The sequence below is a fragment of the Seriola aureovittata genome, chromosome 5, assembly GCF_021018895.1.
Source record: "Seriola aureovittata isolate HTS-2021-v1 ecotype China chromosome 5, ASM2101889v1, whole genome shotgun sequence".
Taxonomy (NCBI): Eukaryota; Metazoa; Chordata; class Actinopteri; order Carangiformes; family Carangidae; genus Seriola; species Seriola aureovittata.
In genome coordinates this window covers 4,510,283-4,528,448 of record NC_079368.1, presented here as the reverse complement: position 1 = coordinate 4,528,448, position 18,166 = coordinate 4,510,283, and the positions used below count along the sequence as shown (strand labels likewise).

Here is an 18,166-nt window from a genome sequence, read left to right as displayed (position 1 = left end):
CTAATCTGCAACTCTTGATAAATGATTCATCATATAAACTAAATTTACACCAAAATTGCTAAATATTATCATAATGGTAAACTGCATTTCATTAGATTTTGCACTTTTTCACAAAACAAACAAGTTTTTTTCTAAAGTTTTATAGCTCAAATATATTTAAGTGAGAAAATAATTGTCCCGTTAATTAGTTGGAGCCATATCTACTAGGCAGAGGCAAAGAGTCAGTCATCATGCTCAGCCCCCCTTTGCTATCTCACCACTGCTATCTTCTGTTTTGTTATGACTGCACAGTACACATTTTGTCATTCAAATCATTGGCTTTTTGTGACATCATGAGTTACACTTATTATAGTCCTTCAGCTGATTGCATGTATAACTCTTAACACAGGGGACATTGGCTACAGTCAAATTCTTCTGCTGATGCACTTTTCTATTTTACAAACAAGCTTTACACCCAGCTATAGCAGTACATCCACATGCACGTGGATATAACTGAACTTTCTTGAAAATAGGCTTAAAGCATAACTTGGTGTATTTTATTTTATTATTTTAATACAGTATAATTATTATAATACAATGTTAAACATTATTAATTCATATACATTTTATATATAGTCCTTATTTGGCTCCAAAGAAAAATCTGTACGTTTATTTATTTACTGTTTAAAACTGATTTCTGTATATTAATGTAAAGTCAATAATTAGGTGACCGAGTCAAAGTTAGTAAAAGGTTCATCCTACACTTTGATTATTGCTCAATTGACGAAATTCCGATCGCACGTGAAGGCAGCACCGGGCCTGTATCCTCTCTAGTTCCTGTAAGGGAAGCTCAGTCAGCTGTCACAATCCAGAGAGGCGAGAAGAGGGACCACAGACGAGGAGAAACACACAACAAGAGCTAAAATGTCTAGTTTTTCCAACAAGTTTAGCGCCTACACGATGACACAGCTCAACGAGATCCTGGAGGACGACGACAAACTCACGAAAATGGTCCAAGAGATGGACGAGGTATGTTAAGCTAGGGGCTTTTGTAGTCCCAATGTTAGCTATTGACTCCTTTTTCTCGGTCACTGTTTTTTCCTTAGCCCTTTGTTGTTGTGCTTTCCCAACATACGCTCGGTAACGGTCACGGAAACGGTTGCTTCGAATAACGTTCAGGATTTTGTAACACATACGTGTTGTCAACGGAACTTTAACGTTCCGAAACACGAAGTAGTGGGTTACAAATCGTTAACCTTGGGACGGAGCAGGGGGAAGCATTGTCTCAAGTTTTAACACACGAGGATTCCCGGTTTGTGCTAAAAAAAAAAAAAAAAAAAGTACTTTCCTACACGAGATAAGCTCGTTAGTGTTCAATAATATAATAAAATATATTATTTTAATGACCGTGCTAATGCTGAGTAAATTTCAGTAAACATAATTTAAGCATTGGCCTAGCTTCGACACTCTGTCAGGGTCAGGTCGTCGTGCCAAACTTCACTCACATATCTACCAATTTAAGACTGACTTCTGTCGGCGCAGATTGGCCGTTTCCGAGGAAAACAGCACTGAACACCCTTATCTGAAATATGCCTGGTTCACTCTGCACTCACACCCTAATGAAGACTTGAACCACTACATCAAAGGAGGTTTTATTAGTGCTGTGTTGTGGAATCAGGCTATAAATGCCGAATTCACCACATTACCTCATACATTCAGAGCTAGTTTTAAAGTATGCAGCATGACACATGTTTTTGATGCAGTTGGCAAAGTAAGTATTAACTGACATTTTCAGAGTTGCCTTTCTATACAGGCCACTGGCTCATATCAGGACTCTGGCTTTGCTCCAGTAGCATAAGGGCTCAGCAATTCCCAATCAATGTGTACCTGCTGTATCATAAGTCTGTCCTTGTCACGATAAGCAGCTGATAAGCCTGAGTTTTTCCATACACGGAGTGATTACAAGCCACAGTCCTTAGAAAGGTTTCACCGCAGACAGAATTTTGATATATCAAGACAGAGGGCTGACAGATTAGTAGGATTTTTATACCGGATTTGTGCTTGTGATTATTTCCCATCATGCTGCTCCTTCCAGTGTGGGTTTTAATCTACGCTAAATCAGCCCCACCAGCATTCTCCCACCGTACTGATTCTCTTTTTCTTTTTTACTGTCAAGTGAAAACTCTTCAGGAAAAACTTTCTTCCTCCCTTCCTCACCCTACAGCCTGGAGTTGATCAGTAATTACAAATGTTAAACATTGTCAGGACAGGAATTTTTCTTGTCTGTTGTCATGGTGCTGTGGAAAGAGTCTGTCTCCTCAGACATGAGAAACTACCACAGCAAGCTACTTTACATCATCATAAGTGCACCAGATCTATTTCATCTTGCAAAAGCCGGAAGAACACAGTCTGGTATTGTTAGTGATTTGGATGAATGTTGTGCCGTGATGTCGCCTTTTGTGTTGTCAGTTCTGTTTTTGATCCACACCCTGTCCGGTTGTCTCCATGGTTTCGTTTTCCTCTTCGCATAGGTTATGGAGAGGGAGGGACTTGTTTTCTGCAATGACACAGCAGGTGTTGACTTAAGTTAGTCACAAGATTATTGCAGTTATAGAAGAGACTCAGCCAAGTGAGGACATGCCTGAGCCAAAGGTGGAACTGTCTGGGGAGTTCTTCCTTTATAATAGATTAAATGGAAACAAAGACAGTGGGTGTCATAAGGCATTTAGTGAAACCTGAGAATGCTGAGAAGCACTGAGCATACAGCTGTAGTGTATGGACACAAACCCTTCCCTCAGATGTAGACACACATGCTTGGCTGTAGGCAATAATCTCATTTTGCAAAACACACACTGACGGCCACGCATGTGCTGCCTTTTGAATAATGCAAATAGCGCTGTCACGAATTTGTTTAGATTCACTGTTTCCTTTTTTTTCTCATGAAATGACCTTAAATGTGAAATACCTGCATGTACTAGGTGCCACTAATGTTTTGCCACAGCATACTCTAATGCGACTTCTGTGTATGAATGTATGTGTGTGATAGTCGGCTGATTGCAGCTCATATTCTGAAGAAAGCTCAAGCTGCAATGACTATTTTTAGAAATGTAGGATTGCTGTTTTGATAACCTACCTTTTGAGTGTCCACTGGGCTAAAGCCAAATGATCTTGATGTGAAGATGACCCAGTTTACAATGTCACCATGATGTTTCAGCTCATTTAAGCTTTTTTATACATGTGGAAGTGAGTTAAGGTTAAGCTAAGCACCGTCTCACCCCTTTGCCTTCTTATCTTTTTCAGGTCTTTACTAATCCTGGAATGGCTTTTATGTATTTATGAATTTATGAGTAGAAGGATATAATAACATCTTGGTGCATAAATGTCTAATGCGCTGGTTAATTGCTGAAGATTCAAACATTTCATGCTCTTCTAATTATATAAATTATAGCTCTACCAATACTGGTCTTTTGAGGCCGATACTTATCGACATTTGTTATCTGATAATGATATATCAGACGATACTACACCAAGCATTCTTGATACAGATTCTTTATTCGGATGTGAAGGGATAGGAAAAGTTTGACGCAGGTCTGTCCCAGTCTGGATCAGCTGATCAGTCAGCAGATGAAATCTTGTATGTGACAGATGACAAGGGGGACATGCCAGTAAATGAAAAGCTTTACCTGAAGTTGGTTTCATTATGCAAAGTTCACTCATTTCCAGTCTCTTATATAGGCTATACAGTCCACATTGGTCGAGACTCTCCACCCAGAATCTCAACCTTTTTTGCCTTTTCAGTACAAATGTCTCTGTATATGAACAGTACAAGCTGCTGGTTGCCATCCTTGTTTGTTTTGGTGCAAGAACTTGTGACAATTTGTGTTTTCGCAGGATTTGCGGGGGTTGTCATCACTGACCAGTGTTTCAGTGTGTTGTCTGGTGTATTAACCCAGTTGTAAGGTTAATGCTCTTCTCTGAATGTCAAAGACTGAAAAATCAGTTCAGGTTGAAGGAAAAAATCTTGAGGTGTGATTTTTCCTGTCTTTAGCTTTGTCCCAAGCTTTAGATTTGTTTTTTAAACAAACTTCTACTCAGGCTACATCCACAGTAATACGTTTAGTTTTGAAATGCATCAGTTTTGCTACATTTGCACCTGGTGTTCACACTACTGCTGAGTTTTTGAGCCCCTAAAACTGAGACTTTTGGAAATGCTGCTGGCCCCATTTTAGTTTATAAACTCCGGGGTTGCGCTATAGTCTGGTCGGACAGAAACTGAGACCTTTGGAAAAAATGATGCAGACACCAACATTCGTCTCCTGATTGGGACTTATCAGCTTCGCCTACAAGTGGTGAACACCACATGGATAACGAATTATAAGCGTTTCTGACCACATAGTCTTTGCTAGCAGCTGTTGTGCAGTTCAGTTCTGCATTTGCTGTTCCTTGATTGGAGAGACAACTGGAGAGTAGAAAATCTTTAGTGTGGATGGAGATCATTTCTGATATGGAGCTAAAATGTTGGTCTGGATGGAGATTATTTTCATTTTAAAATGCTGTTTTAAAATGAAAACCTTTTAGTATGGACGTAACCTAAGATACATACAAAGCAGGACATTTACAGTGTAAAAACTTGTCAGTTGTCTTGGGTGAATAAACTTTGTAACAGTGACACTGTCTGGGATTTACCTCAAAACTGGCATTTCTGTGTAGTTTCTTGAAACTCATCGATCAACACCTGTAATGATATACATCTGCAACAAGCTAATACCAGCTGGTATGTCAGCCTGTCTGATTGCTTGCCTTTAGCTTCAATACTGAGATTTATATACTTTACTCAAAGAAAATTTGATGGTTTTGGCCAAAATCAGAGACTCAGGAGACCAGCACCTGTTCACGTTTGTAGTTCAGAGTCCTCAAGCCAAAGTTAGCTTTCATGCTCCTTCGGTTTCTCACTTCTGTAACAATTATTTTTCTTTGCGAGTGGAGTAATACAGTGACCTGTATCTAAATGTGGGTTATTACACCAGCTCTCCAAAATTCAGGTCTATGGTCCATTCAGAGTAGCTCTTAACCTACATTTCCTGTGATTATTCCAGCGTTTTTATGGAGAGAGTGGAACACTGGAGAGCATTTCCGCCAGCAAACAATTATGTGTTTGGTTTGACAGAACAAGCCTGCAGTTATGGATGCTATTTAAAGGTCTGCTTCTTCAGCGGGCCACGATGAATGAGCAGATCGGCTTTTGCAAAAGGGAGGTATGTCACCTCAGGATATGATGGCTCCAATTGTAGCGGTAATAGACATCATTTAGCTGCTTTTCCTCTATGAAATGTTTTCTCTGTTGAAACAAACAACGCTGCCTCACATTTAGAAACTATTCCATAATCACCCTCCACACTTTAGTGTATATTTAGATTTTCCTACATGTTCTCACCCTATCCTGGTAATTTTTTTACACTGAACAACATGTTGGGTGGTTGTGTGAAATGAGTCATTTGAGAAGAAGGAAGTAGCTGGGGAGCTTTTTTGATTAAATCCCCCACTTGTTCTCACTGTAGCATGTTGTTCTTCCCACTTGTCTTAATTTTCTCAGTTCAAACTCGCATGAAAATGACGCTCCACCAATTTTAGCATGAGGTTCAGTTAACTCATCAGAAGGAGGGAGGACTGCTCAGCCTTTAAAACAGGTTTCGAGGGAGGTTCCTAAAGTGTGGACAAAATAGCCATAACAAAAATTTGCATTACATACTACAGGTGTGGGGATTGAGTATTTATGAGGCAGTGAAAGATGCTGTTGACTTGGATTATAGGAAATGTAGGATGCAATGTTTTTGCAGCCTGACCCATACTAGAGACTAAGCGTTAGGATATCTCAGCCTCTGCTGCTACAGTTTTAATGTGTCTTTGGGGAAACATAAAGTCTTAACTTAATGGTAGTGCAATACTAAATATAATGAAGTACCTATTTAAGTGTTATATCTGATTTTAACATAGAATTAAATGACTTGTGTAGTGTAATGCTCAAAAATGATGAGTTTAGCTCTTGTTTCCCTTGTGTCCTCTTTAAGACTCTTAGAGCTAATCTCAGTGTACTGTTCACTGTACCTAGTGTTTGTTATACATGAAGTAGTGATGGGTGAACAAGAGAATGTGTCAGCACGCACAACAGCAGGGTCCAGATACTGGCACACGTGATAGAATTACTGCTATGATTTACAGACAGGTGACAAATCAAAGGAAAAACCTGCAAAATGAGTGAAGAAACAGGATGATATTTCTTCCATCCACGGGGCACAAGGGCTCACTCAATAGTTTGAGTATGAAAATTATATGAATCATATGCTGCAGCCTTCACAGTCACCAGATCTCAACCCAGTTGAAGAAGAATGGTGTTCATCCATCCATTACAGTTCTTTTAGAATCAATGCCAAGGAAGCTACTCCGGTGGCAAGTGGAGGCCCAACTCCTTACTAAGACACTTTCTTGGTTTTTCTTTCAATTTTTATCCGTTTGTATGTTATTTGATCCACCTGTGGTTTTCCTGCCATGACATGTCAGATGGCTGTTGTTAAACAGGTCTGTTGTTTAGTAACGCAGTAGCAATTATAACTGGATGAGTCAGTGCCCAGGTGCTGTTTGTCCCCTGCTGCTCTGAAGTGCTTAATGCTGTTTAAGGTGAAGTTTGTCAGGTTATGTTTTGTATTTTCTTCTGTAACCAGATAACAAATAACAAATTATTACTGTTTTTGCAGGAATTTTAAGTTTAAAATATATCTCAATTTTTGTCCAAATTTATTTTATTATCTTTAATTTGCTGGAGAGTTTAAAAAAATTCTCACATGATAAAGGGTTGTAAAAGAAATCAAGTTAACCAGGGTTTTCGTTTCTACTTATAAAGATGCAGATCTTAAACAGTTCTATGAAACATTGTGGTCATGACAAAATATGTGACGAGGATTGTGGGAGTTGTGTGAAAACAGGCAGTTAAAGTGCGATGATTCATAGTTAATATTCACTACAATAACAATACAATACAATAGATGCTTCACATAATAAAGGTGAAGCTATAAAAACATCACTTATTTTTTTTGTTTTCTGTTATAGATGCATGAGGTCCAGCAGAGCAAGGAGACCACACTGGTCAACAACCGAACCCTGGCTGAGCAGAACCTCGCCCTGCAGCCCAGACTGGAGCACAAGAAGGAGCAGCTCACCAAGAGCTACAGCTGTCTTCAGGAGAACTTTGAGTCTTATCAGCTTCGCAAGTCCACCCTAGGTACAGCATCTGTGTGTCAGCTATGGCAGACTGAGAAACATTTTTTATTGATTAGATGATCTCAGTGTCTTGAATTTTTAATGTTACCCAGCTCTTAAGAAATTTGAACACAGTCTTATCCGTGAAGTCATTGATAACTGATACATCAGTAAGTGGACGCAGGAAACAGAGCACAAGGCACAATACACAAAGTACATAACCAGTTCCAACCTACTTTTTACTTTGTGATACAGACAGTTTTACCAAAATGCATATTATACCCAGATATCATTATAATAACTGACAACATAACTGTAAATAGATGTTTATGATATTTCTTAATTGCAATTCAGATTGTAATCAGAAGGCAGAAGTTAAATTAGATCATTAAGATTATTTTGATAGAACATCTGTGATCCAAAGTAGAAACACTGGGATGTTATATGCTGTGCCTCTTAACCACTTGGCCACCGGCATGCCCTAGAACTTCTGATCCCCCAGGCCTGCTGGATGCCCCATTTAGCTAATATTCTTGCTTTGATGATGTACCATTAAAATAGGACTGCAACTAGCAATTATTTTCATTATCAGTCCATTAAGTTTCTCCATAAATCAACGAATGGCTTGGCCTATAAAACATTAGCTAAGGTCTTTAGAGGTGTTATTTGGCCAAAAACACAACAAAGCTATTCTGGAGAGCTGCAACAATTAGTTGAAAATTGTTAACACCGCTACAGTGCCGTGAAATCGCAATTACACACTTGGAAAAGTGGTGACACACAGCGACACCTGTCTGAGGTGAATGAGGGAGAGAGAAAGAGGAGAAAAAGAGAGAGAAAGGTAGATTTAACTACCTATCATTAAGTTTGATATATTTTTTACTCTGCCGGCATATTATGCATAGCACCCAGGTACAACAAAACACTTTGTGGTCGAACTGGCCACCGGGCATTACCTGGTGAGCCGCTACATCGGTTTTTACATGGTCTGGACTAGGCCCACATTGATTATTGAAATGTGGGGGTGTGGCCACATTTCAATAATTTTCCCAGAAGAAATATGAATACTCCTTGGTTCCACATCCCCAATTTACAGAGCTGTTTTTCTTTTCAAAGAAATATCACGTAAACTGAAGACATTACATGGCCTCTGAGAAATTGTGAACAGCATTTTTTCACAACCTTTTAACATTTCATAGACTTAATGTTTGCAGTACGAACAGACTTTCACATAAAATTGAACTGGCTCATCATTTTAGTGCTACATTAAAACATTCAGTATGATAACACTGATCATATCAAGACATCAGGTGATTGCAATTGTCTGCTTCCAGTTTAAAATGAACCATTGCATGCCAGTTATTGGAAGCTGAGCTGTTACATAATGTTTTTTTCCCCACACTGTTTGTTCTTATTTTGTGTGAATGCACGCTGAAGAGACCTGTTCCACCAGTTCCCACATGTCCCATCGCAGGCTGCAGCAGCCCTGTTACCAGAAGGCCTGTCCTCATGTTGCTGCAGGAGCTGAAATTTAATTCTGTTCGGGTTGAGCAAGTTCCAGATCTGATTTGGATCTCCACTGTAGGATATAAAGTCTTACAGGGCTGTATTATCCCTCACAGACACACCTTCACAGTACTTCCTAGTGTGTGAAGAAGACGGAGTGACGATACTTGTGACCTTGTTGACGCAGTGGTTGCTAAGCAGCCTTCTCAAAATAGCATGCCAGCCATTCACTACTCTGCTAGGCTGATAAAAGTTTGACTTTGCCTCCTCCTCTGCAAGACATGCACACTCTGAATGGCTTGTTGTAGTTCAGTAACATATGCACACATATTTCCATGTTGTCTTGTCACTTAAGGCTTTTAGACAATAATGACAGTCTTAACTTCACTATCAGAAGCAGTCTGCAGAACAGTCCAGACCCCTGTCTTAGTGGACAGCATCTCTCATACAGGAGAGATGATGCAGCAGTCTGTGGTTTTGTTTGTTGTCAGCAAACGATGGCTTTTGTCGAATGTAGGTTATCCAGCGTTCCCCCGCCCCCCGCCTTCTATGCACTGGCCGTCCTAGTTGTGGATTTGCTGTAGAGCAGCTGGGGAAGGACAGCGATGCTCAGAGCTGAGAGAACTGTGGCTGTTTGACCCAGATGAAAGATTTAACGAAGAGTAGCTCGCTGCGCTGTTGTTTGCATACAGTTACACCATCAGCCCCGCCCCCTTCCATCCTTTCTCTAGGAAATGTGTGGCCTCTGCATTACCCTTCACTGTCCGTTAGGCTCTGGAGGCCAAAATGGCAGGGTTGCTGCCTTTCACCCCCACCACCTCCATCCACCATCCACTGCCTCTGAGAATGGCAGCCCACAGTGGGCCATTGTGCTGCCAGGCAAGCTGGTGTAAAACAACCTCAGTGGGTGGGAGGGAGTGGTGGATGATGGGATCGGCAGGCAGGAGAGTTGGGAATCTGTCAGAGAGAGAGCAGGGCAGTGAGGCAGGCCAAAAACTGAGGCTCACAGCAGAGGTCGACGGGGATTCATTTACTAAATGGCTGTCTCATGATCTGCAGGCCCAGACTGTGCGTTGTGCGCTCGGCAGGCTCTCTGCTCGGCCAGAGAATCGCAGCTTTGTGTGGAGGAGTGTTGCTGATATGCCTGAGAGTCCACCCTGTTATGAAATGAGAGCGAGACAGAAAGGAATGGGAGTTCACCTCGGAAAAAGGCTTTGTGTCAAGAATGAAGTCCCTGTCTTTGAAGGTTTTCTATTCAATTTGTTCTTGTGTCAGTAAAATTTGGCAAACCAACGTGAGGTTTTGGGATCTAGTGCCAACAATTCTGAGATAAATTTTTGGATTACTAGTAAATCGTCCCAATTTTACAGAAATCTTGGTTTGGCCAGTTGTTGTTTCTGTAATCCCTCAAAAATATTTTCTAGGTTTATTATAGTAAAGTTTATAATAAAGTTAATTCATGTTTTCCCAGTGAATGAGCTGTAAGTGACACCAACATGATAAAGGTGTGTGAACACTGTACCAAAGTGAGAGGAGGGTAGAGGAGCATGTAACTTGGCCATACCTTTTGTCAACACCCGATCTTTATTTTCTTTTGCCTTTCACGCGCTTATTCACCATCACTCATTTTCCCTTTTTAACCCTTGTTTAACCAGAGAAGCTGTTAAATTCACAGTTAACAGTGACATCAGAGAGCTGTAGTTTAGCCAAGTCATAATTAAGGTCATACCAGTGACGGCTTTTTAACATTGGACAAAACTTCCTGTATAGAAATAGAACCTATTTTCCCGTGTACCATAGAAAAACAATTCGTGAAGCTACATTTCTTTCTGTCCTGAATTATGGTGATGTAATGTATATATATGCTGCTGTTACCACACTTAGATGCTGTAAATTAATCTGCTCTTAGATTTATCCCTGGGGATACCTACAATACCCATCATTGTACTCTGTATGAAACGGTTGGCTGGTCCTGTCTCTCTGTGAGTAGAGATCAACACTGGTACATATTTATTTGCAAAGCACTTTTAAATAAATTACCAAATGACCTCAATTTAGGTGCTTACCAAACCTGCTCTCAGGATTGGATTAAACTCTGAACTTGGAAAGGATGCTTTTAGGTTTTGACTCATGGAATAACTTAATAAAGTTTTTGAATATAATTATTTTTATTAGGAATAGATGAAATTGTACAAAACTGAATGATTATAATGAGAAAAATTATTATGGTTATCAGTATTATCGCGGTGTTGTTAAAATGTGCTGAAAATGTTCAAAAAGCACAAACAAACACAAATTAGCAGCACTTTTTGTTTGCATGTAAACATTAAAATAACAACATTCCTAACACATCTGTGTCACAAATGAGAACAAAACACCAGTAGGAGTGTCGAATCTCACCATCATTGAAATATAAATAATTAAAAATGAACAAAGGTTGATGAGGATGACATCATTTAAAACTTGCGTTGCAAGTGAAGTACAGCACCTGTAAAGGAGGTTCTCTTTGATTATGAATAGTATTTGTGTTACTATTTTGGATTAAACTAATGAGCCCGATGGAGCTGAAGACATTCAACATGAATAATGGATGTTTGAGACCAGAAACATTGTTCCTGTATTACACTCAGTGTCCAGTGCATAAATTAGTTGCTCCAGATCTTTGTTCGCTGGGTTGTCATGAACAGAGGGAAGCCTAGAATAGCATATCAGGTTAGACTGGAGTCTCTCCTGTAGTTAGAGCTCTAATATATTGTAGTCTGGGCTTGGTGGAATGTAGGTGAGTTGACAAAGTGAACATCAGTAACTAGTGGTGTGTGATGGCTCTCACTGCCAGTGTGCCACCGTGTGTATGCAGCTCCAGCTCCAGTTGGTGCTGGTGACTTTCAGTCCATCTTAGGAACACAAACAAAACAGGCTTCCTCCTTGGAGACAGCAAGTTGGTTTCAGTTGACTCAGTGGGGCTTTGCGAGTTCACAGCAAACAGAGAGGCGTCATGGCTGTTTGGATGACTGGCAGATTTCACATATCCTGCTTCAGCTTTGTGTGACAGGCCCATTAAAACCTGTTATTACCAACAGTTCGTTTCGTTTGTTTTGTTTTTTTTTCTAGCAAATGAGCTCCTTGGTTAATTTAGGCATGGATCACACTTAATCTAGAATACATCTGTGCTGCTTCAGGCAATTTATAAACAGAACACGAGAATCCTGTGTGAAGAGATAGCGTAAAAGAGGTGAGGAATTGTAGTATTGTAATAGTAAAAATGTTGTTGTGGCTCTGGTTCACTGACAAAAACGACGAATGTATCAAAACAGAGTAAAATAAGTGCAAGGTTTAGTACAGTATGCAACACCTTTATTACGACAGAGTGTAGTAACATATTAATTCTATCAGAAGCACCTGAGCATTAAAAGTATGATGCAGGACTTGAAAATTAGTGACAAGAGGATTGAATATAATTTCACATCGGTCCAGCATTTGTTTATGGAGTGATGCATGCTAACAGTGTTTACATGTGTGGTGGATGGTATGAAAATACTGAGTAAACAGTTCCTCTGGATCTGCTGCCACTCTTGTTGTCACACAATGTTAAGACTGATGGGTAAAAAAAAAGCTGGACATGCCTTCACTCAGTTCAGGTCCAACAGAATAAAAACATTTGTGTTGTTATTCTCTCTTTAAATTTAACAGACCACAAGTCAGGAAACACCTCCCTGGACACTTTGCTGGCCCTGCTGCAGGCGGAGGGAGCCAAAATAGAGGAGGAGACAGAGGTAAGTATTCTCCTGCTCTCTCCATGGATGACTTCATGTATCCCTCACTGACACCAGTCAGTAATTCATATACCTGCCTTTCCCGTTGTTGAGGACCTCTCCTACAGAGGCTTCATTGTTCAGAGCTGTAGCTTGAGACCATGTGGGCAGCAGACAGGCTGAGTAACATAGACGTCACAATTTTGATCACTTGAACAGCTACCTGTCTTCTCAGCATTTTTGAGCTGTCAATCAAACTATTGAGCTTTGTTTTTAGAAATGTTTTTAGTAGAAAATACTACGAGGGCACCACCTGGGTTTGGTGATTAAACAGTTTATTCAATCTCCTGAATTCTGGCGTCACCTACTACGACACTGTCATCTAAAAAACCTCAACCGTGTGTAGGCTCATTTCTACATATGGAATCAAAGTGATCAAATTCTTCTAGTGTGTGAGAATCGTTACCATGGAAACTGTTTATAGTGATCACTTCTGTTTGGGTCAAATTGATCACTTTTTTTTTATTTCTCATGCAGATTAGCATCTAACTGACATTTGTAGTTTTGACGTGAATATAAAGTAATGAAACGGACAGCTTCACTATTTACTGATCTAAAGATAAAATAACAAATCACCTGCTCCAAGCCTGGTCTGAATGAGTGAAGGCATTACACTCCACTCATATAACACACCTGCTGCTGTGAGAGAGCGGGCACAGTAATTACACAATGTAAAAGTCCCAATACGTGAGCAGAGCAGGAACAGATGGGCAAAATCACACACACACACACACACACACACACACACACACACACACACACACACACACACACACGAACACACACGAACGCACACACGCACACAGTGATGACAGGCAGAGACGGTCGTTACACACTGTGGCTCCAAAAACCTTGTACAATTAAGTTAGAAGAGCCTCGGCATACGACAGCTTGCAGCAGTAATAGGCTACAACAGTTCTAATTTTCATTCCATATGTTGTAATGTTTGAAAAAGCCCCAAAATGAACACTGTAAGTGGACGACTTCATTAAAATAAGCAAGTTATTTAACAGCATTTGTACAGCAATGATTCTGTCCCAAGCATTTTGATCCATATAAGCAGTTGATCACTGTAACCATGATCACTGTAAGCGGTTTCTACTGTATTGAGAACCACTGCTGACCATGAGGACCAACACACCCCTACACCCCTTGTGGGACATATAGTATATAGAGTATAACTGTGGGTAAACGGATTCCAACATTACAGACATACAAATCAACTCATCATCAACTCATGTCATCATAAATAAACTATCATTTCTGTGAGTGTGTATTCAAAAAAACAAAACAAAGAAAACAATGTAACAAATTCTTTGACAGTGAAAATACACCATTAATACCTTTAGTCCCTCTACGTCACTGAGCACATGTGACATTCAGCTGTACTCCAACTGTTGAAAGAGCAACCATCAAAAAGCAAATTGATAATTTATGAATTACATTGAAGTGGTAAGCTTGTAATTGTCTTTGTTGTGTACTGCAGTTCTTTACTTGAACGTCACGTAAGTCATCAGTCATTTCACCAGATAAGCCACTGTCACATAAAACAACATTAGAAGTGATAAAGTTTTCCATTATATAGCAGGTTATAATTGGTAGCTACGGCCCTGACCACATTTCAGTAAAAGCCAGATCTCTGTATTGTAGGGAATGTCGATCAGTTGTGTGCACCACATCACACATGGTGTAACCGCATTCTAACGTAATAACGATTCTATGACGACACATAAAGTGTGGAAACACTAAATGCTTTATGACTAAATGAGATACAACAGCAGTAACAACGCAGGGAGACGCATGACTGGCTTTGTTCCTTTGTGATTTTCCCTGGGTGCTATTTCCATCTTCATGACTCATGTTGGCTCTCAACCTGGTGTTGAATAAGAGTCAGAAGGGACTTCTCTATCCTCCCTCTAAAACTGTCTCAAATCTCTTCACCTCTCTCAACAGAATATGGCTGATTCATTCCTGGATGGGGACATGACCCTGGATGCCTTCATCGATGCTTATCAGAGCAAGAGGAAGCTGGCCCACTTGAGAAGGGTGAAAATCGAGAAGCTGCAGGAGATGGTGCTGAAGGGACAGCGGCTCCCCCAGGCGCTGGTTCCCGCCTCCCGATCTCAGGATGTGTCAGCAGCAGCCTCCCTCCTCACTGAGGCCAGTAACGGTTCCTCCCCTGTCCCCCAGCCCAGGAGGAAACCCCCACCTCCTCCATCCCAGCCAGCCCCAATTCTAAATCCAAATCCAGCTGCAACCGCTGCCCCCCAGCCTTCTGTCTTCTACTCATCGCCATACCCGCCAATTCCTCCCAGAACAGGCCAGCCCTTCCCCAGCGTCTCCTCTGGCTACCCCACCCATTTCCTCTCTCAGTACCCCCCTGCTTTGCCACAGAGGCCCCCTCCTCGTATGGCCCCGCAGCCTGGCTTCATCATGCAGTAAATAAAAGCAGTTACCACTCAGAGGACACGGTGTGTGTCGTGGACTTCTCACCACTGAAACTCTGGGAAGTATTTCTCTATGTCGTCTGCCTTCTTTGATTACGACCAATCACGACACAGGAAGGCAGACCTGCACTGGCTGGTCTGGTCACGTTCAGCTGAAGCAGATCTCCAATAATCTCTGTGGATTTGTGCTCACCTCTCACTCCCATCAACACTCCCAACTAACAAAAAGACGTGACAAGATCGGCCTGGACTCTCACTAGCCCGAGTCCCCTCAGAGGAGGGGCCCACCGCAGGCTGTAGTGAAACAAGTGTCAGTCTACGGTCACTGAGCTGGGACTTGTCATATCTCAGCACTTCCTGTCCCCAGGCAGTGCCCTCAGCTCTGCTGACCCATTAGTTTTCAGTCTCTCACCTCCCTTCAAACATATTCCTTAAGCTTTTATGGAACACTTAAGTCATTCAAAAAAGGGTTTGATTTGTCATTTCCATCTGCAGCATACTAATTTACTGGTATCGTATATGCAAGCAAAGAGAGACCCTAATTACTGTGCAGTTCTGATGAAAATATCTTTCCCAGAATATATTCAGGCGAAACTGCATCTATGCTGTGATTTTTTCTGTTTTAATATAAAAATTCACAAGGTACATAGGAATATTTGAATTTCAGCATCTTTTTATGATATAGTACTAATGGAGTTATGTTAAAAATAGCCAGGATAGACTGATTAACATGTAACGGAGGGCTTTGGTTGATGTATCTCTTCTTCAGTATCTGCATGTGTCTAAAGAGAGTCCAGAGCTGCTTGGTTCGAGATGGCTGACTCTTGCACTTGGTCCATCTCAGGGCAGAAGTCAAAAAGGGAGTCAAAGGAGAGGATTATTGGCTGAACCATTATAATGAATCACTAAGCCTTTAGAGCCTTGCCTGAAATGAAGGATTAATGTATAGCCATACAGTACACTTCAGATGTGTGTTGTTTTTCTGTGGGTTCCTGCTGTAATGCAACACTCCTTTATGATGTCCATTGTCTCTAACACCCTCAGTTAGAATTGGAAATTATGCTGACAGTTCTTTGGGTCTCATACATGTGGTTCTGTTCAGTTTTCGGAGACACTGAGCACCAAAGACTTTCCACAACACGCTGTGTTCTAAGTTTTTGCTACAGTCTTTTTTGATATATCATTATGTATAAGTGAACCATTTAGTGAGACACTCCATTGTTCCCAACATATCTGTTTGTGATGTTAGGCTGAAACACTTCTTTTTTTCTTTTTTCTTTTTTTTTTATAACCATGCGAGTCAGATTTCTTCAAGAGAAACTTGCAAAATCAGTCTTGCGTTTGCTTTGGGAGGAAACTTTTTTTCCCTGGTGCGATTAGAAACTCACTTGTTTTCCTCCTGACTGCTGTCGCTGTGCACTGTTGAAGAGCCACGAGTGCCTACACTTGAAGTGACGTTAATCACGTCTGTTAATCCTCCACCTCCCCCATAAAATGAAAAACAGACCTAGCATTTGGTCTTCTCCTCCTGCTACTGATTTCATGTTCCACCAGAAGGTAGAAAAAGACAGCGTAGTGTCTGACTGTCGGTCTTTCAGGTTTTGCTTTCTCGCTAGAAGCAGAAGGCCAGAATAGAGCGACACTGTACATGTGCCAGAGAGACAAGAGACACCCTCAGGCTGTGTGCCTAATGGTGCTAGTGCTTCTCTTCCATTCTTCCTCCATTGTATTGAGGTTTGCCTGGGGTGAATTCAGAGATTTTTGCATGTTGTTGTTGCTGTTTTTTTTTATTGGTTAAGTATCAGGGCTCCGAAATGTTTTGTCATATCTTGGTGATAGTACTTCACTTAAGGGCAAAGAAGTGGAACAGAGAATGGACAAAGCATACTTACCAGCAGGCAAAACTACAGAAGAAGCAGAAGCTAAAGCATCGATGTCTTGTTGAACCAGCATTTCTAACAACTAACAATTGATAATTCTTTTGTGCATGGCCTTTGCTCTTTGTGTTCAGTCTGAAGACTCCTCTTCAGTACTTCTTCTTTTTTTTTTTTTTTTTTAGCTGTTGAGCTGCTTTTTACATTTGAACTGATCCACTGTATCCATGGTTTTATATGTGGTTGGTGATATTTTCAGTGTAATGTTGTAGGTATTTACTTATAATGAATGTTTAAGTGGAATTTAATGCTATTTTCCAGTTAAATAAATCTCAAATTTTTGTATCTGTTTCTGTCCAGTTGTTTTATTATTACACAGTGAAGATATCTGACTATCTTACTTCTCACTTAGTGTGTCAGTAGTCTCCAGTAGGCTTGTTTCACACAATGGGTTGCACTGAGCAGCAACCTGTTCGAAAATGAAACAAGACAGCCACCTAGTGTTTCTAGGCTGGTAATGAATTAAATGTCCCACTGTTGCTGGGGAAACAAACAAAAATCATTTCACAGTGCCCTGAGCTGTAAAAGGTTGCTGGGCATCTCTTACAATGTGAAGACAGTTGTATTATTCATCATATCAATACATTTATAAATTTATCTCTACTCTATATCTAATGCTAACAGTGCAAGATGGTGGGCATACTTAGTTAATAGGAAAACTGTCAAATTAGTAACTTTGCCAGGACTTTATATATCCTTTACAAATGGAAAGGAGTGCAAAGTCCTTGAGTAATTTATTAATCTGGAGTTTCTCTCCTGTTTGATTTTAATCATCATCTCACCTTGTAAAATTATATTTGGATTTAATTGATAATAAGTATTATAACAGCTACAGTTATGTTTATCTACCGGAATATGACTATATCAATGTAGTGAAGACCCAACATTAACTGTGGAAACAACTTGTGGTTTTGAATGCACCCAAGCCCCATTTAAAAGGCTGAAAATTTAAAGTTCGCCTCAGGTAAAACTACCAGTGACCCATCTGAGTCTTGATGTTACTTGTAAATCCACTGGATTATATATTAATTCAAATTAAACAACTATGCATCTTCTGAAGTACTTTTCCAAGCCGTTATCATCATTATCATCTGCAGACCCACCCACCTCAATAGTGGCATTGTTTGAGAATGGGCGTTTCCTGTGGCTGCCTTTATAGCCTGTAAACAAGCCACTTAGAGAATATTATTTATTCATCTTCAGATATCAGTTTTTGATTGGATTGGTCGAACCA

The 18,166-nt window shown here is 40.4% G+C and overlaps 1 protein-coding gene across 1 annotated transcript; it reads left to right on the top strand.

Moving 5' to 3' along the window:
- The first annotated feature begins 806 nt into the window (after window positions 1-806).
- On the top strand, window positions 807-17,217 carry vps37ba (VPS37B subunit of ESCRT-I a). Its single transcript, XM_056376981.1, has 4 exons — window positions 807-1,008; window positions 7,084-7,255; window positions 12,430-12,512; window positions 14,505-17,217. The coding sequence occupies exons 1-4, from the start codon at window positions 904-906 to the stop codon at window positions 14,991-14,993; spliced, it is 849 nt and encodes a 282-aa protein (XP_056232956.1). The 5' UTR covers window positions 807-903; the 3' UTR covers window positions 14,994-17,217.
- Window positions 17,218-18,166: the final 949 nt, after the last annotated feature.